The following is a 25,189-nucleotide window of genomic DNA, read 5'->3' on the forward strand; positions in this document are numbered from 1 at the left end:
ATTGCAAGCCAGGAGCTGGGGGAGATGGGCAGCCCCACCAGCAGAAGCTGTGGCCATCCCTAGGTAAGCACCTTCACTTTCCCCATCCTTCTTGTTTCAGACAGCTCTGTGCAGAATTCTAGAGCAAACAAAATCACAGTCTAACCCCAATCTCAGTTTCTATGATTTTCACAGAATTCATTTCTGTGTTGCCATATAAAGGCGCAGTAATGTTTCCTAAAAAGTCATTAATTGCTAACTTGCTAGAGGAAGAGGTAAATGATGGGGGCTCTGGTTGTGAAATCCTACAGCTGTTCCAACAATTTTTGGAACCTGTTAGGCAAGAAGCAGACCGTAACTCTCTTCCACACAAAAATCTTTCATGCACATTTAGGAGAACTCTTAGGCATTCATGTTGGAAATTCCCAGGTGGATTGTGCTGGAGAGGAGAAGGAGAGGCCTTATTCATTTTCTCTTCCCAACATAAGCACTGTAGACATTTTTGGTAGCACAGTCTGATTTAACTAGATCTGAGAAGTCAAAATCAAACCAAAAGCAAGCTAACTCCCTGCCTTTTGCCTATCTCAGATGTACATTGTTCTTTTTTTAGTATTCACCTTTGGGTCAATTTTGTAATCCAATCATCCATATCAATACCCCAATCTGTATCAAATTATCACCAATACTTTGTGTTCTTATTTTGTTTCCTGTTTGGGAATCATGCGTATCTGATATGAACATGATGTTATGATGTGATTTTTGCTGTTAATGTACCATCAGTCTAAACAGTGAGTCAAGAATAAAGAATAAAACACTCAATGACCACTATAAGCCAATACATCAACAAGAGGGAAATAAAGGAGAGATAATTGGAGTTTCAGTGATCAGGAAAGGCTAAAGGGGGAGCCTTGGATATGGAGGCTAGACCTTTAATAAGCATTTAGAATGAGACACGGAGTCCCTGGGTGGTGCAAACAATTAACACGCTTGACTGCTAACCAAAAAATTAGAGGTTGAAGTCCACCCAGAGGCACTTTGGAAGAAAAGCCTGGCAATCTACTTCTGAAAAATCAGCCACTGAAAACCCTATGGAGCACGGTTCTACTCTGACACACATGGGGTTGCCATGAGTCGGAGATGACTCAATGGCAATGGGTACTGGTAGGATGAGCCATGAGTATGTGCATCAAAGTGGGAATAAGCACGGGATGTGTGGAGGACATGCAGACACTGCACAGGCATCCTACTGAAGAACAGAAAGAACAAGAACTATATTAATTCTGATTACGAAGGTCTTAAAAGTCAGGCAAAGAGGAATTGAAATTTGATAGGCCCAAAGAGTATTCATGGGGATTAATCTGATGATAATATGTGGTAGGGTTTCCAAGAAATCTAGGCACAAGACAAGGAGATCTGGAACTAGGGGGTGTCAGGAAGGATGGAAAAGAAGGGGTAACTCCTGGACACATTTCACAAGATGAAGCCTGACCTGGAGGCTAGTGATTACAGGAGGTGAATAAAAGGGAGGAGTCAAAGATGATTCAGATGTTTCTAACGTGAGAAACAGAACTAGTGTTGCTGGCATTCATGAGAATGGAGAAATTCGATGAAGCAATCCCTGGCAGAAAGATGAATGATGATGAGTTCTGAGCTTCCCAGAACAAAAACCCACATTAATTTTGAGCTAATCAAGATAGAGAAGGTAATTATTTACTGTGGGTCCCTCAACTCTTACTATTAAATCATGGATGTGCTGAACAGTGTGTCACATCTTGAAATCCTGGTCTCGTTCACTTGCCTTCACTTTCATGGAAACACAGCGCAAGAAAAGTCAGCAGCAAGAGTGGAGCCAGCACAAACCTCACGCCTCTGGTTTTCACAACCCTCACCAGTGAGATGCCTCATAGACCCTTCCAACATGAGGCTACAGAATGGTTTCCTCTTAACAATCCAGGTACTGTAGGTTGGACAACATGAATAGATCCCATAAACCACCAATTAATAATCTCAATCTCCCCACTGTATTTGCTGGCAAATAGAAAAACCAATTGAACTCACTTTTACAGCTGTGTTCAATCTACAATGTCACTATTAGGTGGTATGAGGAAGAAAAAGGAGATGTTGTAAACTAACATGAACCAGAAATTAAGACTGCCATTGTTGACACCCACGACCTGGCATAAAACCACTCTATCTGCAGGTAAAAACTATCTGGTTAAAGTCCAATCTCCAGCACATAGTAGCCATGTGAACATTGGTAAATTACTTAACATTTCTCTGCCTCAGCTTCTTCATCTGTAAAATAGGGATAATTATATCATGTAGTTTAAAGAGATTATATGAGTATTAACTAAGCTAACATATGCCATCCGAGAAGCTGGACTATAAATGAGGAAGAACATAGCATCAGGATTGGAGGAAGACTCATTAACAACCTGTGATGTGCAGATGACACAACCTTGCTTGCTGAAAGTGAAGAGGACTTGAAGCACTGAGCAATGAAGATCAAAGACCACAGCCTTCAGTATGGATTACACCTCAACATAAAGAAAACAAAAGTCCTCACAACTGGGCCAATAAGAAACACGATATATGGAGAAAATATTGAAGTAGTCAATGATTTCATTTTACTTGGATCTGCAATCAACGCCTGTGGAAGCAGCAGTCGGGAAATCAAAGAATATATTGCACTGGGCAAATCTGCTGCAAAAGACCTCTTTAAAGTGTTCAAAAGCAAAGATGTCACCTTGAGAACTAAGGTGCACCTGACCCCAAGCTATGGTATCTTCAATCACCTCATATGCATGCAAAAACTGGGCAATGAATAAGGAAGACCGAAGAATTGGTGCCTTTGAATTATGGCGTTGCCAAAGAATATTGAATATATCATTGACTGCCAGAAGAATGAACAAATCTGTCTTGGAAGAAGTACAGCCAGAGTGCTCCTTAAGAGTGAGAATGGTGAGACTTCCTCTCAAGTACTTTGGACATATTATCAGGAGGGATTAGTCCCTGGAGAAAGACATCATGCTTGGTAAAGTAGAGGGTCAGCGAAAAAGAGGAGACCTTCAATGAGATGGATTGACACAGTGGCTGCAACAACGGGTTCAAACAAAGCAACGATTGTGAAGATGGCGCAGGACCAGGAAGTGTTTCGTTCTATTGAACATGGGGTTGCTATGAGTCGGAACCAACTGGACAGCACTTAACAACAACAACAATGTATGCAAAGTACTTAACATCGTGTCTGATTCTTAGTAAAGTGTTTAATAAATGTTCACTCCTATTATTATTTTTATTGCATCCCTGAAAACAAAGGGTGTTCTTTGGAGGTCAAAAGACATGCAAAGAATGTAGGGTTACTTTGCATTTACCAAAGCTATTGAGTCACATATGGGTGGGTGGTATTCAGTATAAAACAAAAAAATACCAACCAGTTGCCATTGAGTCGATTCCAACTCATGGCAATCCGATGTGTGTCAGAGCAGAAATATGCTCCATAGGGTTTTCAATGGCTGTTGACTTTTAGAAGTAAGTTGTCAGGCCTTTCTTTCAGGCACATCTGGGTGGATCCAAATCTCCAAACTTTTGGTTAGTAGATGAGCACTCAACCATTTGCACCACCCAGGGACCCTGGTATTAAGTATAACCCTATGATAACAAATTTGGTTATGATTCATCAAGCAGTTGGCTCCTGCCTTCCACCCAGCTACTGTTCAAATGTGGGGTGATGGGCTGGATTTCTTATCCTCTGAAGAGGCAGGAGTGTTAGAAAGTGACAGCTTCAAGGTATTTGTGTTTAGTAGAGTGTATGGTCATATTTTTACAGTATAATTTCCATTATCTGTACCATTGTGCTTTTAGCGATATTTTCAACCACCTGAAAAATAATTGGTTTTCATTAACTTCACAAAAATGTGACTCCGTGTTTTACCAATGCATTTTTTTGGAGTACTTATCTCATTATGGCAGGGTTTTACTGTTCCTAAAAATTAGCTATTTCCTCAGAGATAGGAAACTGTTTGCCTACACTTTCCTGGGTATGTAGGTGCTAAAAGGAGAGAAAAAAAACTCACTGCACATTATAGCTGGGCTTAGTTTAGTCTAAATGTGTTTTGGGGTTTTGTTTTGTTTACTTTTGCCCCTAAGCATGGTATTTCGGCTTTAAAGTTTGCCTCTTGACAAACTACTGTATATGCAGATTACCAGATGCTGGAACTATTTCAATCTTGGCGGCTCAGCCCACTTCTTCCCTCTGTGAACGAGAAACATCAGGGCCATCCTGCCAGCCTTAGAAGGCTCTCTTTCCCTTGGATTTTTAATTTGTGGAGGCTATTACCTAAGCATTTGTGGCAAAATAAAAGGGAATGATTGGCGGCAGACAATGCCAAAAATAATCATTTTGCTCTGGACTGGAGCCCACCGTGGTAGGACTGCAGCAGTTTCCTTACTCACCAACAGTCCAGACTTCTCCAGATGCCCATCAATCAGGCAACTACAGAGTCCTCTGAGTGGCTAATGATATTTGTTCTGAATGCTTTATGGAGTCCCGCCTGGCTATTCCAAGAGCAGAGTGTGCCCATGGGATTCCAACTCCTGTTCTCACCATAGCTGAGTTTCAGCGAGGGGTGTAGTTTAGAGTTTCATCTTCATTTCTCTATTGCCCAACAAGCACCAGCTGAAGACGTCACCGTAGCCCAGGCAGGGTTTCAGCTCTCATAAGCAGGGCTGCATTCCTATGATGCTACAACTACAGTGACTAATCCAGAGCTAGTCAAACAGAGGTAACATTCTACACTGAATACTAATATTTAGGATAACTCTCGTACATACGTCAAAATACACTTCTTACCCACATTTTTTGATTTCATGATTGATACAGAAAGAAAGGTGTTCATATTCCTAGTTTCTAATTTTTTAGTCTATTTCACCAAGCCTAAATAATGCAACATGAAAAATTGGTACTGACTGCTATGATGTGAGAAATGTTAAGTCCATGAACTTGAAAGCAGGATCTGAAGCCAGACTGCCTGGGTTCAAATCCTGGCACCACATATTAACTGCAAACTTGGTCAAGTTACTCAATTTTTCTGTGCATTGATTTCCTCGACTATGAAATGAATAATACTGCCAACACCTTGCCAAGTGCCTGGCACATAGTATCAGATCAAAAATATTTCTTCTTCTTATTATTATTAGCCAATTTTAATCTTTGTGTATAACAAATAGGTGTAAGAAAAGAAAAAAAGTAATAAAAGGATAAAAAGACCTAAAATCAAAGTTGTCATTTCAAAGTGACTTCCTCAACCACCATGAACCCAAACTAACCCACTGTAGTTGAGTCAATTTCGACTTACAGCGACCCCATAGGGTTTCCGAGCTGTAAATCTCTACGGAAGCTGACTGCCACATTTTTCTCCCATGGAGCCGCTGGTGGTTTCAAACTGCTGACCTTTTGGTTAGCAGTCCATCACTCTAACCACTGTGCCACCAGGGCTCCTCTCTACCATGAAAAGGGGAGAAAAAAGTAACTGCTTCTACAGTAATCTTAGATTATCTAAATTACAGAACACCACCTCCGATTATAAAATTACATTTTATACTCCATTGACTACAGGATGAATTACGCTTCTGGGCATAATTTGCATCTGGCTCTTATTTATTCAAATAAAAGCTTCCAGACCTAGAAAGAATTTGTATGTACGATATAAATCTCATGGATAATGACTAACGAAATGTGGATTCCAATACCTCTTCTCCCCTACCCTACATACTTGACTTTTGGCAAATCACAAACTCCCTGGGTCCTAAGTTCTTCGTCTGTAAAATGAGAATGTGCCTTCCAGTTTTAATCTAAAAAAAACAACTATTTTTGAGACTGTCTCTTATAAGGTCTAAGAGACCAGCGAATATACTTCCAGTGTTAGAGCTATACTAAAATTTTGTTCTCTCCTACCCACAAACATAAAGGTAATTGCTTCATAGCTAACTATTATTAGAATAAGATAAATTGGTCCACAGTAAATAATGGTTCAAGCAGCCCTAGTGGCACAGTGGTTAAATCGCTCAGCTGCTAATCAAAGGGTAGGCAGTTTGAACCCACCAGCTGCTCTGCTTCCGTAAAGATTTACAGCCTTGGAAACCATATGGGGCAGTTCTACTTTGTCCTACAGGGTCACTATGAGTCGGAATTGACTCCAAGGCAGTGGGTTTTTTGTTTTCTGTAAAAAATGGTTACTCATCTCCTTTTGGATATTGTATGTTAGAGCCTTTTAGATTTAAGTCTGTGAGGCACTCATCACGTTGTTTCCCATTTTTTTCTTTCTAATTTAGTGGAATTATAAGAGCTCTCCGTTATTTTCCCCATGAATCTCTAAATGCTACCAGGTAGCACAAATTTGTTTAAGATGACTCACTCACAGACTTTATATTCCTCTCTTGGAAGTTTTAAAAGATAAATTGTGTGTAACTGAAAAATCCTTGATGAGAAGATATTGGTAAAATTTCTAAAGAGAGTTTGTTAAAATGAACTATTAAAGGCCTTCTGTCATTATCTTTGGCAAATTGATAATTAGCATCTTAAACAATATTTCGAAGAGTATTTATCCTATTTATGTGCTGAATGCATTATTTCTGAAATCCATGCTACTTAAGATATGCAAGAGTACACAAATTCCAACAGTACACAATGGGGTTATAAACAACAGGAAAATAACAAACTTATGTTGTTTTAATAAACAACCTAATGTAATCTCATCAACAACTCTATATAATTACTTGCGCAAAAGTACTTTAGAAATGATAAGGTGCTATTCAAATGTAAGGAATTAGTTATTCTTGCTTCAAGAGTTTAAATGCTTTATCCTAATTGAACTGATATTTTCTTTTGAATGATCCTATTGTGCATGATTCAAGCAGACACCACCCTGTCTCTCATTTTATTTCTTGGTCTGGGTGATTGAAAAATACCATGCTTATTTTAAAAAGTCATAGCTCATTATTCTGTTTACAAAAAAAAAAAAAAAAATTCAGCATGGTATTCTTTTATATGGCAAATTACCATAATTTATCTGAAATACAATCTGAATTATAGAAATCTGATTTACAAGAAGCTTCTTAGGAGACAGCTGCTTTGTGAAATGAGAAACATCTGACCTGGCTTTTCCTCCTCAACTAAGAAAACTGGCTCCAAAGGGAAAAAACAAAACAGCATTGGACAAATCAATGGGAGTGAAAAGCTCATCTCCCTCAGTTGTGAGAAATTTTCTGAATCCTTTCTGCATTTCCCTTCTGGATCCAAAAGAAAATAATGAACTGAGTTGGGCATTTTGCCCATTTTGTAACTTGACAATGACTAGATGTAACTGAAACAATACTAACTGGAAAACAGTCTTTCTCTTAAATATGTTGACACATTTACACCACTCAAATATCAGACCTGCAGAGAGAAATTTTTATGGTAGTCTGGATCTCATCTGTTCAATTGATCACATATGAGTATGATTTCTGCTACAAAAGTAAAGAATGATCTAGCTTGAGATTGCTGCTGGTTTCTGTTGTAGATAGTGCGGTGATATTTATGATATAAATAATAAATAAAAATTTTATTGATGGAGATTAAAATATATTCTGGCTCCTACATGCTTCATAATTTTCTAGATAAATATTTCTGGCTCAACTTACTAGATTGCTCAAAAAACTGGGTGAAAAAAAACAAAGTATGCATACAAACACTTCCAAATGAGAACGCTATTCAAAACAATAAATTTTAGAATTAAACATTAAAGTTGTACCAAAATAAGGGAAACACACAGTTTTCATTAACTTACAAGTTGGTTTTGCTGTTGGAAGAAATTTGGTCCGGGTAATAGCCAAAATTATGAAGATAATGACTGGCCATAAAATCAAGACAAGTGTCCAAAGCTGTAAAATAAAGATACAAAAAATATTAATTATATTGCTGAAACAAAAAGCCTAACTACAAGAAGGCATATCATACTATAATATTCCTACACAAGATGGATATTTGACTACTTGTAAATAGTTTTAATAAGAATGGGTCAAGAGAGCTTTAAAATGCAAGAGACCTCTAAGTGAACACAAGAATGACTTCCAGGCTTAAAACCTGGAAGGGTCATCTGAAAGTTCCCTTTCTAGTCACCTCTCAAGACTGATCTAAGCGTGGATTATCTTAGAAATGAAATCTGATTGTCCACTTCCTTAAATCTCTTAGAGCTCCCCAGTTGTCTGTTGGATAAGAACATTCTAAACAGGACATACAAAACCCAAAATAATTTCAACCTAGGCCAGGAGGGACCAGTCCCTGGAGAAGGACATCATGCTTAGTAAAGTAGAGGGTCAGCAAAAAAGAGGAAGATCCTTGATGAGATGGATTGACACAGTGGCTGCAACAATGGGCTCAAACATAATAACGATTGTGAAGACGGCGCAGGACCTGGCAGTGTTTCGTTCTGTTGAAGCAGAGTTGCTATGAGTCGGAACCGACTCAGTGGCACCTAACAACAAACAACAAGGCCCATCTTACCATTTCCATTGTCGGCTTTCTACACTTGGTCATAACAAAAGCAATGCCTAACATTGGGTAATGGCTCAATAAATGTTGTTGAACAAATGCATGAATACATGAATGAGTGCATGAATAAATGAAAGAACCAATGAATCAATGAGTGTAAACAGAAACTTTAAGTTCTGTACAACCCTCCTTTATCATTACACCATCTTGTGTCTGCTTCTCTCAGACCTAACATACTATCATCAAGTTTTCTTTCCTGACTCCTCAACTAAACTGGGAGGTCCTTTAAAGCAATGTCTTACTCAACCCTGTATTTTCACTGTTTGGTATAAATAGCTGCCCCCAGAATGTATACTGTACTGAAATTTCTATAGAGAATTTAATTTTAAGGCAGTTCAGGTGCAGCTTCTCTTCCATGTAGACATGATTCCATCAGTAAGTCACTAACTCCTTAGTATTTTATATACCTATAAAATTGGCTCCAGAGTGGTGAAAACCCATATTCATATGGTATGAAAACTGTTATAGTGCTCAAACCAACCACACAGAACAGACCTTGCCTATAGTAAACCCTTTCATTACCAAATTTTTATTAAAAAAAAAATTTTTTTTTTGATGGCATGTGTTTTCAGTATTGGCACGCATGTTTACTAATTGAGTGTGTTTAAAATTTTGGTTGGTAATATGGATTTTGAGAAATATGATCTGGTAATATCTGTCAATGAAGTGAGTGGCACTTTGGTGCCATCGATCTGTGGTATGACGGTATGCCACAGAGAACTAGGTAGATAATTTATTGCAGGTGTCTTTCCTTTAGGTTACATGAGGAACCTCTGGTTTTCCAAACATGCTGCAGAGAAACCAAAACAAACTCATCAGGTCTCCCTATCACACAGGAAAGCCATAATTATGCTTGCAAGCCTTATCTCACAGAAATAAAGGGAAAAAAAGCAAAAGTTTACAAAGCTAACACATCCAGGAAGCAATCACCTAATAGAATGCTCAGCTTAAACAATGAGGCCCCAACTCAGGTCTGCTGAGCTTCATGCATTTCAAAAGGGACCCGACTCGACGCTACATGCACTAGAACTGGAATAGCTCCTTTCTTCGGAGGTCCAGAGGCATGAAAAGTGGCTGGCATCGGTTTAGGCCAACGGTAACGAAAGGGTTTAATAAAGTTAAACTTGGAACTATGTTTCTGTCTGGTTATGCAGTCAGACCTGTTCTCTTTCCTCCCTGTTTTTCAGACACAATTTGCTTCTGCCAAATCTTAAACTATCTGCCTGGGGCTCTTCATTTCTCCAAAATAATCCAAACCTATTCAATTATTGATCCTTAAGTAACTCCTTTTCTAAATTTTCTACTAAATTCTCTGTCGTGTGTCTAACAGCTCTGCTCTCACTGCTGGCAGGCCTGTCACCAACTTCTTGGCCTTTGAGTATAAGGCTAAGTTTTAAGAAATGGAAGAAATTAACTGCAGATCTAAGGAATGCTAAGGCGCTCAGTTTTATAGTAGCTGGAAAACACTCAGAAGGCTGTGCTTCTCAAACACTGATGAGCATACAGAATCACATGGAGATCTTAGAAATACGCAGATTCGAATTCAGCAGTCTGAGGTGGGACCTGAGATTCTGCATTTCTAACAAGGTCCCAGTCAGATGCTGCTGATGTTGCTGGTCCATGGACCACACTTTGAGTAGAGCAAATTTAGATTCATGCCACTCTACCTAACTAGCAGGATTGTTGACAGAGTCCTGGAATATTCTAGATGCATGCCACCCTATCTAATTAGCAGGATTGTTGATAGAGTCCTGAATATTCTTGTTGGGAAGTTCTTTGAGATTTTCTTTACCTGGATAGAATCCAGGGCATTGTTAAACTCATACAGAAAAAAAATTTACATTTTTATTTTCTCTAGCTTGTAGATGAAATTTAGCATTTCTATTAGTGTGGAGGGAACCCTGGTGGTGTAGTGGTTAAGAGCTGCAGCTGGTAACCAAAAGGTCGGCAGTTTGAATCCACCAGCTGCTCCTTGGAAACCCTATGGGGCAGTTCTACTCTGCCCTATAGGGTGGCTATGAGTTGGAATCAACTCGACAGCACTGGGTTTTTTGGGGGAGTATTAGTGTGGAGGAGCCCTGGTGGTGCAGTGGTTAAGAGATCAGCTGCTAACCAAAAGGTTGGCAGTTCAAAGCCACCAGCTACTTGTTGGAAACCCTATGGGGCAGTTCTAGTCTGTCCTATAGGGTTACTATGAGTTGGAATCAACTCGATGGCAACAGGTTTGTTTACTGGTTTTATTAGTGTTGACTGGAGCCCTGGTGGCATAGTGGTTAAGAGCTCGAGTGTGTACCAAAGGGTTGGCGGTTCAAATCCAACGGCCGCTCCTTGGAAACCCTATGGGGCAGTTCTACTCTGTCCTATAGGGTCACTACGAGTCAGAATAGACTTGACTGCAACGTACTAGTACTGACTGCAGGCAACAAATCACAATGTTTTCAGAAGTGTCTGCGACTATCATCAATAGAGATTAGAGGTATTTTCAAATCACATTAGGGTTGTCGCAGATGGTTCAAATTGCTGTTTATACTCATCGCTACGTGAAAATTACAGTAGTTTTGGGTCCCACACTAGAACCTTTATTTAGTGCTATAATAAACACACACGTATTGCATATCATAAATTTGCTTTTTAATGTTTTGATAACTGAATTTTTGTATAATTGGTTTCATTTATAATCCTGTTTATTTTACTTTATTAATTTAAAAAGATTACTCTTAGAGAGGCCCTAGACATCATCAGAGTGCAAAACAGGTCCACAGCACAGAAGAGACTACGGACTCTGCTTGGAATTCAATCCTCTTTTTTATTCTCTGGGTTGCAGAAGGATAGCATAACTTGTCACAAGTCACATACATAGTTGAGAAGCAGAGCAGGGGACAAGAATCTGAATCTCAAGATACAGAAGACAGGATTTTGTATATACTATCAGGCTGCTCTGAGGAATAAGAAAGAAAGCATTACAGAAAGTGTGTTGGAAAAATACAAGTGCTATAGAAATATAAGGCATTTTATTATTCTATCCAGTGCCTGGGTGGTGCAAAGAGTTAACATGCTCAGCTACTAACCAAAAGGTTGGAGGTTGGAGTCCTCCCAGGGGTGCCACAGAAGAAAGGCCTGGTGATCCACTTCCAAAAAATTAGCCGTTGAAAATTCTATGGAGCACAGTTCCACTCTGACACATGTGGGATTGCCATTAGTCAGAACTGACATGATGGCAACTGGCTGGTTATTATCCTATCCTAGCCTATGAGATATTAAAAAATTAGAGCCTGTTCTTCAAAGATCCTGGATACAAGGTACCATTTTTTTTATGTGACTATAAAGAATTAAGGAGCCCTGGTGGCATAGTGGTTAAGAGCTCAGCTGCTAACCAAAAGGTCAGCAGTTTGAATCTGCCAGCTGCTCCTTGGAAATCCTATGGGGCAGTTCTATCTGTCCTAGAGGGTCGCTGTAGTGTTGCTATGAGTCGGAAATGACTCTACAGCAACAGTTGTTTTTTTTTTTTAAATAAAGAATTTAGGTAAAAAAAAATTAATGTTTGTGGATTTACTGGTTTCATATTTGAGGTCATAGTTATTCTTTTAAAAAAGTACTCATCTGAGTGAGCTTAGTGCCATCCTGTTGCCATCGAGTCGATTCTGACTCATAGCGACCCTACAGGACAGAGGAGAACTGTCCCACAGGGTTTCCCAGGCTGTAATCTTTACTGAAGCAGACTGCCACATCTTTCTCCTGCAGACTGGCTGGTGGGTATGAACAGCCGAACTTTCAGTTAGCAGCTGAGTGTTTTAACCACTGCATCACCAGGGCTCCTTTTAGTGCCCCGTAGCTACTTCCATTAGCATCTATTCATTTTCTATGCCAAACTCATGAGAATTCCATTACTAAGGCCAACTATAGCAACACAAATGTACATCCACATCCAAGTAAGGGACATATACTTTGGAATATCTTTAAGTTGTCTTTTGGATGACCGACCTAATCTGATGATTTCATGTGGATGTTTTGCTCAATTTTGAAGTTCATTTTAGACACGTTTTATATGCAGACAAAACGTAGTCTATATCAGAGTAGTTTAAGAACATGTAGACTCTGTTAAAGGCAAAAACCACAGCAAGCCTATAAGCAAATCTATTATCACAAGATATCTCCCCAGGATTTCAGGTCAGAGAGGTTTGGAGAACATTTCTACATAGTGCATTTTAGAGGGATAATAAATACAAAGCCCACCACCCTGTGTCTTGGGAATGTTAAGGCTGACAAAGTAATCCCAAAAGCAAGAAATAAACAAAATTTAAATTTTCATAGGCAGCACGATTGCTCTCAATTCATTTTAAACATTATCATAAACAACCCAGAAGCAAGTGCCGTGTCAAGGATCTGAATACTAAACCAATGAGTCCTAATATCTTTTTGTTTGTTTGGAGATATGGCCTATATAATGATTTCACACATATAGATACAGGGGCTACTTAAAAACTTTGGAAAAAGCAGTTTTTAAAAATTTAGTATTTTTGTTAATATTTTAATTATCTCCCTCTTGCCTTTAGACCTCACCTGTATTCCATCTCACCTGTATCCTCATTTAAGGGCTTATGCCCACTGAGTAGTTGGCAACTGCTCAGTAGGCCAAGGCAGTTGTCTCCCTCTGTTTCTCTGGAGTTTATTGCTTTACTCGCATGTCCCATTCTGTTCTCTTTCTCTTCCCCTTCCCTTCCTGAAAAATTAAGTCTAAAAGTCCTTAGGTAGGACCCAGCAAGGTAAGTGTCCCTGCTGGGAGTAAGGAAGCCACAGGGTCCTGGTGAGGGAGGTGGAACTCTACCTGGGGTAAGAGGACACCTGCGGTGTGGTGGGCAGGCAGGGGGGTGTGTGCCCAAGTGGGGTGAAGAGGGTATTTGTGTAGGGGGAGGGAGCAGAGGCATTGGCAGGTGAGTGGTTTCATACAAGGGGGTGAACAAACAAGTAAACATCCTGAGAATAATAGAAGTCAGGTTTCTCACTATCCATCAGGGGAATTATAAACATGGAAAACAGGAAACAAAAATGAACTCTGCAGTGGTAGATGAGAAGTAAAGATATGGGCATAAACTCCTGGTTTTCAAAATGTATAAACAGACATAAAATATACACACACGAGTGCGCGCAAACACACATAAAGATGTGTGTGTGTGTATAATTAGTATATACTTTATTTTTTACTTTCTGCTTTCACAAGTTGTTTCAGCCTCATTGTGTGCTTTCGCCACCTCAGCACTGAACTCTATCACTAGTCCAAGAAATCCTGACTTCTTTTAGCGGCCATCTGGTTACTAGCTGGGCTCATTGCTGTTGGGTGTCATTGCCTCCAAACCTGCTCAAAGCTGGAGAATAATATATGGAGAAGACAGAGAAAGAAAAAGAGGAAAAGAGACAGAGAGACAGGAGAGGAAGAGGAAGAGAGAGAGGGGGACGATAGATAAACTGCTCAGAGAAGGTTAGAGAATGATGACGACGTGTCAAAAGGGCTCAAGTACCAGCCTGAAGAGGTCCCAACTGGCCAAATTTGGGATAACTGGAGGATCAAAACGCATTCTGGTAATAACAGATTATTTTTAATTGAATAAACTAGGAATCCATGAATCCATACGGATATAAACAAATATATAAGCAAACAAACAAATAGATTTAAAGTTTAATGAGGAATGGACTGTATATATATTCTCAAAGGATCTCTCCTCTCCCAAAAAAAGTGGTACAAATTGGCATCATGCACCACGTGATATGAAGAAATAAGAAGGACGCAGCACCACTTCTGCAATATTCCTGCCAAAGATGGATGACTTGAGTCCAATGATAAGGAAACAGGAGACACTCTACAAAAATAACTGGTCTTCAAAAACTATTTTGTTCTGTAAACCTTCATCTAAAGTGAGAATAGCAGCACAATGGGAAGAGCGTAGTCGATGTCACTGAACTGTGCATATAGAAATTTTTGAAATGGCGTATCTTTGGCTATGTATATTTTCACCAAAAAAAAAAAAAAAAAAAGCTCGAGAAGGGAGAGGGTTGACATGTCGTGGGGTTGTTAACCAATGTCATAAAACAATATGTGTACTACTGTTTCATGAGAAACTATTTGTCCTGTAAACCTTCACCTGAAGTACAATAAAAAATTAAAATTAAAATTAAAAAACAAAACTGGTCTTGACTCTTCAAAAGTGTCAGGGTCATGAAGTCAAGGAAAGACTGAGAAACTATTACAAACTGAAGGACTCTAGAGACATGAAAACTAGATGCAGCATATAATTCTGAACTAGATCCTTTTGTTAATAAAGGACATTATTGGAACAATTGACCAAACTTGAATGGGGTCTGAGTATTTGATGGTGGTACTGCGTTACTTAGGAGAATGTTCTTGTTTGTAGAAAATGAACACTGAAGTACTCGGGGTAACTGGACATCACTCTCAAATGGCTCAGAAAAAGTTTTTTTGTACTGTTCTTGCAACTTTTTTTAAAATCTGAAGTTGTTTCAAAAGAAAAAATTTTAGACATTATTTTCAAAGATCTCTGAAAAGAAAGGAAGATCTCTGCCATTTCTTTATGAAAATCCGGAACCAATTTAAAAAGGAAACAAAAGAGAAAAGATGAAGGGCCAGGAAAAGAAATAGAAACAAACATGCTTCGTGTCCAGGAACTCCATTCTACTGTGTGCAGGTGGTCATTTCTGGGGAATCACGATGACAGGGCACATCTCAATGACTTTGCACTCTGTAAAGTCATCATGCAAAATTACAAGTTTAAATCTTAAGCAATTCATTGAATCAGATGTAATTTCACTACAAAATTTTCATTTAGAGCTGATCTGCAGTACGAATAGCAAAACTGAATTACCTAGTAACATATGCCTCTACATTAGCTATTGTTTCAAATCTTTAAAAACCTAACAAATCTCCTAATTATCTGAAGAATCTGGGCTAAGTGCAGAATTTTAACTTTAGGACATTCACATTCCCCATACCAAGTCAGAACCCTTTTTTCTAATTCCTGTTATTGATCTGATTCTATTTGTGCCCATCGTTTTTATTATTATTTCATTATCTTTTTCACTGACAGGTAAACAAGAAAATAAAATACAGGTAAATTTTATATTAATAAGCTTTAGTATTTAAAAAAAAATTGAGGAAACCACTTTAAAGCATAGTTTGGGGATTTTGTGAATTTAATTACTGTTACTATCTTTATATCCTAAAGCAGAGATCACAGACTAGTAGTGAACAGGTCAAATTAGAATCAGAGGTGTTCTGTTTATTGTACACTTATTTCTTTGGTTTCTGTTGTTGTTCTCGTTGTTAATGGAATTTCAATGCCTTTAGGCACACTCCAGTTCATCATAAAACAAACAACAAACAAAATCCATTGCTATTGAGTTAAATCCTACTCACAGCAACCCCATACATTACACAGTAGAACTGCTCCATAGGATTTTCTAGCCTGGGTGACGAAAGCAGTTTGTGATCATCTGCTAACCCAAAAGCTGGTGGTTTGAACTGACCCAGAGACTCCATGGAAGAAATGGCCTGGTAAGTTCCTTCCATAAAAATTACAGCCAAGAAAACCTTATGGAGCAGTTCTACTCTGTAACACATGGGGTTGCCATGAGTTGGGGGACAACTTGATGGCAGTTAACATCAATGACAAACATAAAGAACAAGAAATCTTTACTGAAACAGATCACCAGGACTTTCTTCTGTAGTGCTGCTGGATGGGTTTGGACTGCCAACCTTTAGGTAAGTCAATGAGCGCAAACCATTTGTACCACCCAGGGATCTCTCAGTTCATTGTAGACTCCACTATTTCCTATTGCCTTATGCCTGGCCCACTTCATGCAGTTACATTTCCTGTATTGCCCCTACAAACATGTGAGTTTTTACCCCTTGCACTAGAGTGGTTTGGAATTGACTAGGTCAAAAATGAATGATACTGAATCGTGGTACAATTTCCAAATTGCAGTGGGGATCTTTCATTTAACTCTGAAAAAAAAAAAGTAAAATGCTAGGATAAAGATTCTCCATTCCCCCTCATGGAATCATAGAGCTGGAGATTCCTAAGGAAACTTAGAGTTAAATATACATACAGTAATCATTTCTATAAGGTTTATTCATTCATTAGTACAACAAAAATTTCTTGAGCATCTACTATCTACCAGGCACTGGGGATAGAGCAATAAATGTTTCAGTCTTTAGAGGAAAGGAGACATTAAAATAATAATTACAACAGAAAGTAATGGATAATGCTATGACATCGGAAGTCAAGAGTATGAGAGGAAGATAAAGCAAGAGGAAATAACTGAGTCTAAGCCTTGAAAGATGAAAAAGGGTCAGGCAGAAGACAGGAGTGTTGGATAGAGTGTGAGAAAGAAGTGGGAGTCTTTCAAGCAGAGGAAACATGGGTGAAGACCCACAGATGGGAAAGAGGGTGGAATACTCCAAGAACAGAAATAAGTCCAGAATGACTGGCACATGGAGAGATAGGGAAAACTTCTCTGCCATATGTTATCCAGCCTCTACATGAATTCTTCTAGTGACTAGAAATTACTATTTTATAAGATTTCTTCATTATTGGATAACTCATATGATCTATTTTTGCTTATATTAAGGTGAAATCTGCCTGTGACTACCACTCATTTGTCTTAGATTGGTATCTTCTCTGACATGAGAATCCTACAAGTATTTGAGAAGAACAAATTGATACTTCTTTCAACAATTCTTTGTTAAATACGATTTCAAAATATCTTCCCCAGGATAAATTCTAGTTGTCAAGCAGTCTTCTTATAAGTAGTATCAGTATTCAAAATAATATTCAAAATGATAATAGCTAACATTTATTGACTGCTTAGAATGTCAAATGGTCTCATTTGACATAATACCCTGATTCCCTCTTATAAATGGGAAAATAGAATCTTAGAGAGACTAATTATTCTCTTTTTCCATCAGCCACCAAGTCTTGGAGTTAGCGTTTGAACCTAGGGAGCCTGGCTTCAGCACCTGTACAGTTAACCATTAAGCTATTCAGCCCCACCACTACAGAACACAGTATTAGCTCTCTTTGATCTGAATGTTATACTTTTATTAGTTCAGTCTATAAGAGTATTGACAGTCATTTTAAGGTCCTCCTATAACCATGAATCATAACAAATTTGTAAATAAAAGTGGACCAACCTTCTATATATAAAGCACAGGCAGGCAATCCCCAGATTACAAAAGAGATCCATTCCTGAGTGTGTCTTTAAGAATTTATAGATAAGTCAGAACAGATACATAAAGTTCTTATTTAGCCTTTCTTTAGGAAACCCTGGTGGCATAGTGGTTAAGAGCTACAGCTGTTAACCAAAAGGTTGGAGTTCAAATCTGCCAGGCATTCCTTGGAAACCCTACGGGGCAGTTCTACTCTGTATAGGGTTGCTATGAGTCAGAATCGACTTGAAAGAAACAAGTTTGACTTTTAGTGCAAAAAAAAGGCTCAAAGCCCTTTCAATGATTAAAAGACACACACGCAGCAAGTGAAGGTGACTGTAATGAAGAATTTGTTGCCAGTTGGGGTTGGTTCAATCATTTCAAAGTGAGGGCAAATTTACATAACATTAACATAACTCAGATGTTCCTAAGCCAGGGACTGCCTGTATATTGTCTCTTCCTTCCTCTTCTATTCCTTTCTTTTTGTGTTGTCCTATAAGACAAGAAAGACTTTAACATGATGTTCACGAGAGGGTTCAAGCCCCAAAATCAGGAAATGAAGGTGGTGCAGAGTTAATTGGGCTTTCTGCTATACAACACTGCCACCATATAAATGACCCCTCAGAAACTGAGATCAAGAAAGTTTGCTCAAATCTGTACTTACAGATTATAATAAATTTTAGATACTGGTAAATTTTCTATGATATATGTGGAAACAACACATTTTTCTTTGATTTTTAAGTCAAATTCTTGCTCTATTACTCTCATATTTGGAACATCTTTATTCCATTTATTTTTTATTGATTGATTAAATTAATGGAATCTGCATGTCTGCTATGTGCCAGCCACCATAATTAACAGGTAGATTTAAATTTTGTGAGCAATTAAAGGGAGTAAGAGAGTAAATGGTATAGATCCAGAAGAAGTAAAAGAGCCTGGAACAAGGGAGCACACAGTTGAGTGAATTGTGCAGGACCTAATTTATGCTAAAGGAGCCCTGGTGGCACAGTGATTAAGTGCTCAGGTGCTAACTGAAAGGTCAGCAGTTCAAACACACCAACTGCTCCGTGGGAGAAAGATGTGGCAGTCTGCTCCTGTAAGGATTACAGCCTTGGAAACCCTATGGGACATTTCTACTCTGTCCTATAGGGTTGCTAAGAATCAGAATCAACTTGACAGCAACAGGTTTGGTTTTGGGTTTTTAATTTATATTAATCTGATTTAGAACTAAATTTGGTATTAGTGTTTAATCCTAAATAGTTTTCATCTAAAAATTCTGTTTAAAGCATAAACCAACCTGCTCCAATATTTTGAAATTAAGGCTTCCTCTTTTTCTAGCCATGTGAGAGGAAGTTATAGGAGCAAGGTGGAGATGGGGGAGGGTGTCAAACTTAATCCAAAGTATCAGAAGTTTAGCAAGTTGTAGGAATGTCTGTGATAGAAAAGCTGGTTTTATCATAAACTGAGGTAAAGCTTGATCCACTGGGTATAGAATTCCAATGGTAAATAAACAACTGCAGTTAAGTGGTCTTCTTGAGGTTAGGAGTTTGGAATCAGATTCCACTTCTATAGAGACTGGAAGTCACTCCTTGATATGCCTTTTTAGGACCCCTCTTCTTAATGGAAGATATACTCTTATTTTGCACTATCTTGTCTTTCAGCCTGCAGCCTCTTTGCTGTCCCAAGACTGTTTCCTGCCATTAACTAGCATCTGATTATGTGAACCTCTCTGTTGCTGGCCATCTCCAGTGGAATGTATCCCCATTTTTCCATTATCTTCAGAGTTAAATTATAAACCCAGTAGGGTAGCAACTACATCTAATTGATTTTATCTAGTACCTAACATTTCTGTTGGTATTTAATGTATTTTCTTAGCTTTCCTTTAGCATTCATTTTTTGCAGTATAATAGACAATTGATATTGCCACCAGTATTTTAAATACAGTGATATCTAAGGCCTCCTTAGCAGCTGTAGGTTCTCTTCCTTAGTGGACTAAATTCTGAGCAGGGATCACCGAATGTTGGAAGGGGAAACTTAACTCAGAAGCAATAAAAAAAGCAGCTGAAGGTAATGGAGAGAGTAGATCCATGGTTAGGAAAACCTGATTTTGAGTCTTTAAATTAACTGTGTAGCTGTGGACAAGTCCCTTGAACTCTCTGGGATGGTAAATTAAGGCAGTTAGATAATCCTAAATATTGCAAAATTTTGATATTTGATTTTACAAAAAAATAAAAGAGGCTCTAAGAACAATTTTGAGGGAGATCACCTCAAAAATTAGGGATTATGCCTTCTCTTTCTTGAAATAAAACTCAACATTTGGCTTACCCCATTGTCATTCTATTTGTCAGGCTATATAGCTGTAATTCTTTTCTCACTTTCTACCCCACCGTATACTTTTATAGTAAATATATTTCCTTAGTAATTCCCAATCTGAATTAATATTTTTACCATATCTCTATTTGATTTATTTGATTTTTTCTTGTATCTTATTTGTTTCCCATCAACAGATTCCCAACATTTTCCCCTATAGACTCTGCTCACCATCTTTGTGATTAAAAAACTAAAAACCAAACCCATTGCTGTTGAGTCAATTCCAACTCCTAGCGACCCTATGGGACAAAGTAGAAGTGCCCCATAGGGTTTCCAAGCAGCGGCTGGTGGATTTGAACTGCCGATCTTTTGTTTAGCAGCCATAGCTCTTAACCACTATGCCACCAGGTTTCCATCTTTGTGATAGAATCTCTTAAAAACAAAGTGGTGGAGGTCATTGTTGTGGTGATACTGGCTTTTTTTTTTTTTTTTTTTCTTAGCATTCAATAAGCATTAAACATTTCCAGTGTTACCCAACTCAATTTCTAGTTTCCTGGGTATAAAAGGATATTTTCAAAGTACCATTTTTGGAGCAATTATAAACATATAGATAAAAATACTTGCATTTTAAATGATTGCTTGATGGATGACAAAGTCCAGTCACTACACAAAGACTATGTCCTCTTCTCAAATTTACGTACACCTTCTTTCTGCATTCTGTCTTCTAATTTGTCTTTTCACATTTTTTAAAATTTCCTCACCTTTTAGATCTTTAATTCTAACTTTCCAAACTCTTGATTTCTCATTCTTCCCTCTATGTAACACTGTCACACGCATATATCTTTTCCATCTGTGTCCTCAAATTTTCTTTCCAATGCCAAAAGATTGAGCTGGCTCTAGGTAAAAACATGAGGAAGAAAATATATCTTTCTTTGCCCTCGCCCCCCACTTAAGATTGTCCTTCCTTCTCCTTTAGGTACCACCATCTTTTACAGCTAAGAATTCTATCATGTCCCTCTGGTTGGTCATAGTGGAGTGAAGTAGACCTTCTACATTGTCCTAAATTCTGGACTTTTCTGACTTCATTTCCTGTCCTGGGTCCCATCCCCTCACGTTGCACTTAAGATCTGAATTATTTAACGTCCCAAAATGAACTAATGGCTCATGTTTTCTAGGCACAAGTGTAATTGATCAGGGGCTTTTTAGGAATTGTGGCTAAATGGTAGTAAAAGCAGATATCATAGTGAAAACATTTTTAGTATGCCCAACTTGAATCTCTTCTAAATATGCCACCATATCCAACAGAAACTGATTAAAATGTAGAAAGATCCTGAAGTAGAAAATTCATATACCAGCTACTTTATAGGTAAGAAGGGAACTTGTCATTAAAATTTCTAAAGATAAAATATCTCAATGAAAAAATTTATCCACCTGAGGTTTTTTGTTTTGTTTTGTTTTTAGGTATAAGATAAAACTTAGCCTTGAGTTCATCAGTAATACCAGAAAACTTGAGTTTCTCTCTGCTTTTGTTTTTATCAGTTGAATTTCTACTCAATAGATAAAGAACTTAAGAACTTTATATAAATGTCTTCCTTTCTCCAATGCCCTCTTCTCCTGGGTTTCCTTTCACCAGCTATTTGAATAAAATACGACACACACATTGCCCCAAACCCCTTAACAATCTATTTGTTGAGTGCTCCACCAATTACAAAGCACATTGAAATACATTTGTGCATTTGGCTCTTTCCACCCTATGAATTAGATACCGTAGACCTCATGCCCATTTTCACCATGCATCTGTCAGTCTGTTGTACTGTGATGGCTTGCATGTTGCTATGATACTGGAAGATTTACCACCAGTATTTCAAATTTACCAGCTAGGTCACCCTTGGTGGACAGGTTTCAGCTGAGCATCCAGACTAAGACAGACTACGAAGAAGGACCTGTCCGTCTACTTCTGAAACAATCAGCCAACGAAAACTTTATGAATAGCAGTGGAACATTGTCTGATATAGTGCCAGAAGATGAGCCCCTCAGGTTGGAAGGTACTCAAAATATGACTGAGGAAAAGCTGCCTTCTCAAGGTAGAATTGACCACAATGACATAGATGGAGTCAAGATTTTGGGACCTTCATTTGCTGATGTGGCACCACTCAAAATAAGAAGAAACAGATGCAAACACCAATTAGTAATTGGAACACGGAATGTACAAGGTGTGAATCTAGGAAAATTGGAAGTCATCAAAAATGAAATGGAATGCATAAAAATCGATATTCTAGCCATTAATGAAGTGAAATGGACTGGAATTGGCCATTTTGAATCAAACAATCATATGGTCTACTATGCCAGGAATGACAACTTGAAGAGGAATGGTATTGCATTCATTGTCAAAAACAACATGTCAAGATCTATCCTGAAGTACAATGCTGTCAGTGATAGGATAATATCCACATGTCTACAAAGAAGACCAGTTAATATGATTATTATTCAAATTTACCCACCCACCATTAAGGACAAAGATGAAGAACTTGAAGATTTTTACCAATTTCTCCTGTCTAAAATTGATCAAACATGCAATCAGGGTGCATCGATAATTATTGGTGATTGGAATGCAAAACCTGGAAACAAAGGAGAAGGAATAGCAGTTGCAAAATAAGGCCTTGGTGATTGAAACGACGCCAGAGATCTCATGATAGACTTGCAAGACCAATGACTTCTTCATCGAAAATATCTTTCTTCAACAACATAAACAGCGACTATACACGTGGATCTCACCAGATGGAATACACAGGAATCAAATCGACTACGTCTATGGAAAGAGACGATGGAAAAACTCAGTATCATCATTCAGAACAAGGCTAGGGGCCAACTGCAGAACAGACCATTAATTGCTCATATGCAAATTCAACTTGAAGTTGAAGAAAATTAGAACAAGTCCACAAGAGCCAAAGTACAAACTTGAGTATATCCCACCTGAATTTAGAGACCATCTCAAGAATAGATTTGACACATTGAACACTAACGACCAAAGACCAGATGAGTTGTAGAATGACATCATACATGAAGAAAGCAAAAGATCATTTAAAAGACAGGAAAGAAAGAAGAGACTAAAATGGATGTCAGAAGAGACTCTGAAACTTGCTCTTGAACATACAGCAGCTAAAGTGAAAGGAAGAAATGATGAAGCAAAAGAGCTGAACAGAAGATTTCAAAGGGTGGCTCAAGAAGACAAAGTAAAGTATTACAATGAAATGTGCAAAGACCTGGAAATAAAAAATCAAAAGGAAAGTACACGCTTGGCACTTCTCAAGCTGAAAGAACTGAAGAAAAAATTCAAGCCTCAAGTTGCAACATCGAAGGATTCTAGGGGGAAAATATTAAACAATGTAGGAAGCATCAAAAGAAGATGGAAGGAATACACAGAGTCACTGTACCCAAAAGAATTTGTTGATGTTCAACCATTTCAGGAGATAGCATATGATCAAGAACCCATGCTACTGAAGGGAGAGGTCCAAGCTGTACTGAGGGCATTGGCAAAAAATGAGGGTCCATGAACTGACAGAATACCAGTTGAGATGTTTCAACAAACAGATGCAGCCCTGGAGTCATTCACTCACCTACGCCAAGATATCTGGAAGAGAGCTACCTGGCCAACCAACTGGAAGAGATTCATATTTGTACCCATTCCAAAGAAAGGTGATCTAACGGAATGTGGAAATTATTGAACACTATCTTTAATATCACACACAAGTAAAATTTTGCTGAAGATCATTCAAATGCCATTGTAGCAGTACATCAACAGGGAACTGCCAGAAATTCAAACAGGATTCAAAAGAGGACATGGACAAGAAACATCACTGTTGATGTCAGATGGATCACGACTGAAAGCAGAGAATACCAGAAAGATGTTTGCCTGTGTTTTATCGACTGTGCAAAGGCATGCGACTGCGTGGATCATAACAAATTATGGATAACACTGGGAAGAACGGGAATTCCAGAACTCTTAATTGTGCCCATGAGGAACCTGTACATAGACCAAGAGGCAGCCATTCGAACAGAACAAGGGGATACTGTGTGGTTTAAAGTCAAGAAAGGTGTTCGTCAGGGTTGTAGGCTTTCACCATGTTTATTCAATCTGTATGCTGAGAAAATAATCAGAGAAGCTGGACTATATGAAGAAGAACACGGCATCAGGATTGGAAGAAGACTCATTAACAACCTCCTTTTTGCAGATGATACAACCTTGCTTGCTGAAAGCAAAGAGGGCTTGAAGCACTTACTGATGAAGAATAAAAGCCACAGCCTTCAGTATGGATTATGCCTCAACATAAAGAAAACAAGATACCTTACAATTGGACCAATAAGCAACATTATGATAAATGGAGAAAAGACTGAGGTTGTCGAGGATTTCATTTTACTTGGATCCACACTCAACACCCATGGCAGCAGCTGTCAAGAAATCAAACTATGCATTGCATTGGATAAATCTTCCTCAAAAGACCCCTTTAAAGTGTTAAAAAGCAAAGATGTCACTTTGAGAACTAAGATGTGCCTGACCCAAGCCATGGTGTTTTCAATCACCTAATATGCATGTGAAAGCTGGACACTGAATAAGGGAGACTCGAGAAGAATTGATGCCTTTGAATTATGGTATTGGCAAAGAATATTGACTATACCATGGACTGCCAGAAGAACGAACAAATCTGTCTTGAAAGAAGTACAGCCAGAATGTTCATTAGAAGTGAGGATGGCAAGACTTCATCTCACCTACTTTGGACATGTTATCAGGAGGGACCAGCCCCTGAAGAAGGACATCATGCTTGGTAAAGTAGAGGGTCAGGAAAAAGAAGAAGACCCTCAATGAGATGGATTCATACAGTGGCTGCAACAATGGGATCAAGCATAACAATGATCATGAGGATGGCGCAGGACTGGGCAGTGTTTCCGATGTACAGAGGGTCACTGTCATGGTTTGAATTATGTCCGCCAAAAAATGTGTGTATCAATTTGGCTAGGCCATGATTCCTGGTACTGTGTGATTTTCCTGTATGTTGTAAACCTGCCTCTATGATGTTAATGAGGGAGGATGG

General features: G+C 38.4%; 1 protein-coding gene across 1 annotated transcript in view; it reads right to left on the reverse strand.

Annotated features, from left to right (window-relative positions):
* ABCA12 (ATP binding cassette subfamily A member 12) overlaps positions 1–25,189 on the reverse strand; it is a 181,455-nt gene that overhangs the window by 153,116 nt on the left and 3,150 nt on the right. The window contains exon 2 of the mRNA XM_012555555.1: positions 7,809–7,902. Within this exon, the coding sequence (XP_012411009.1) occupies positions 7,809–7,902 (94 nt within the window). The remainder of the gene's footprint in view (positions 1–7,808; positions 7,903–25,189) is intronic.

Source organism: Trichechus manatus, unplaced genomic scaffold, assembly GCF_000243295.1.
Source record: "Trichechus manatus latirostris isolate Lorelei unplaced genomic scaffold, TriManLat1.0 scaffold00041, whole genome shotgun sequence".
Classification (NCBI taxonomy): Eukaryota; Metazoa; Chordata; class Mammalia; order Sirenia; family Trichechidae; genus Trichechus; species Trichechus manatus.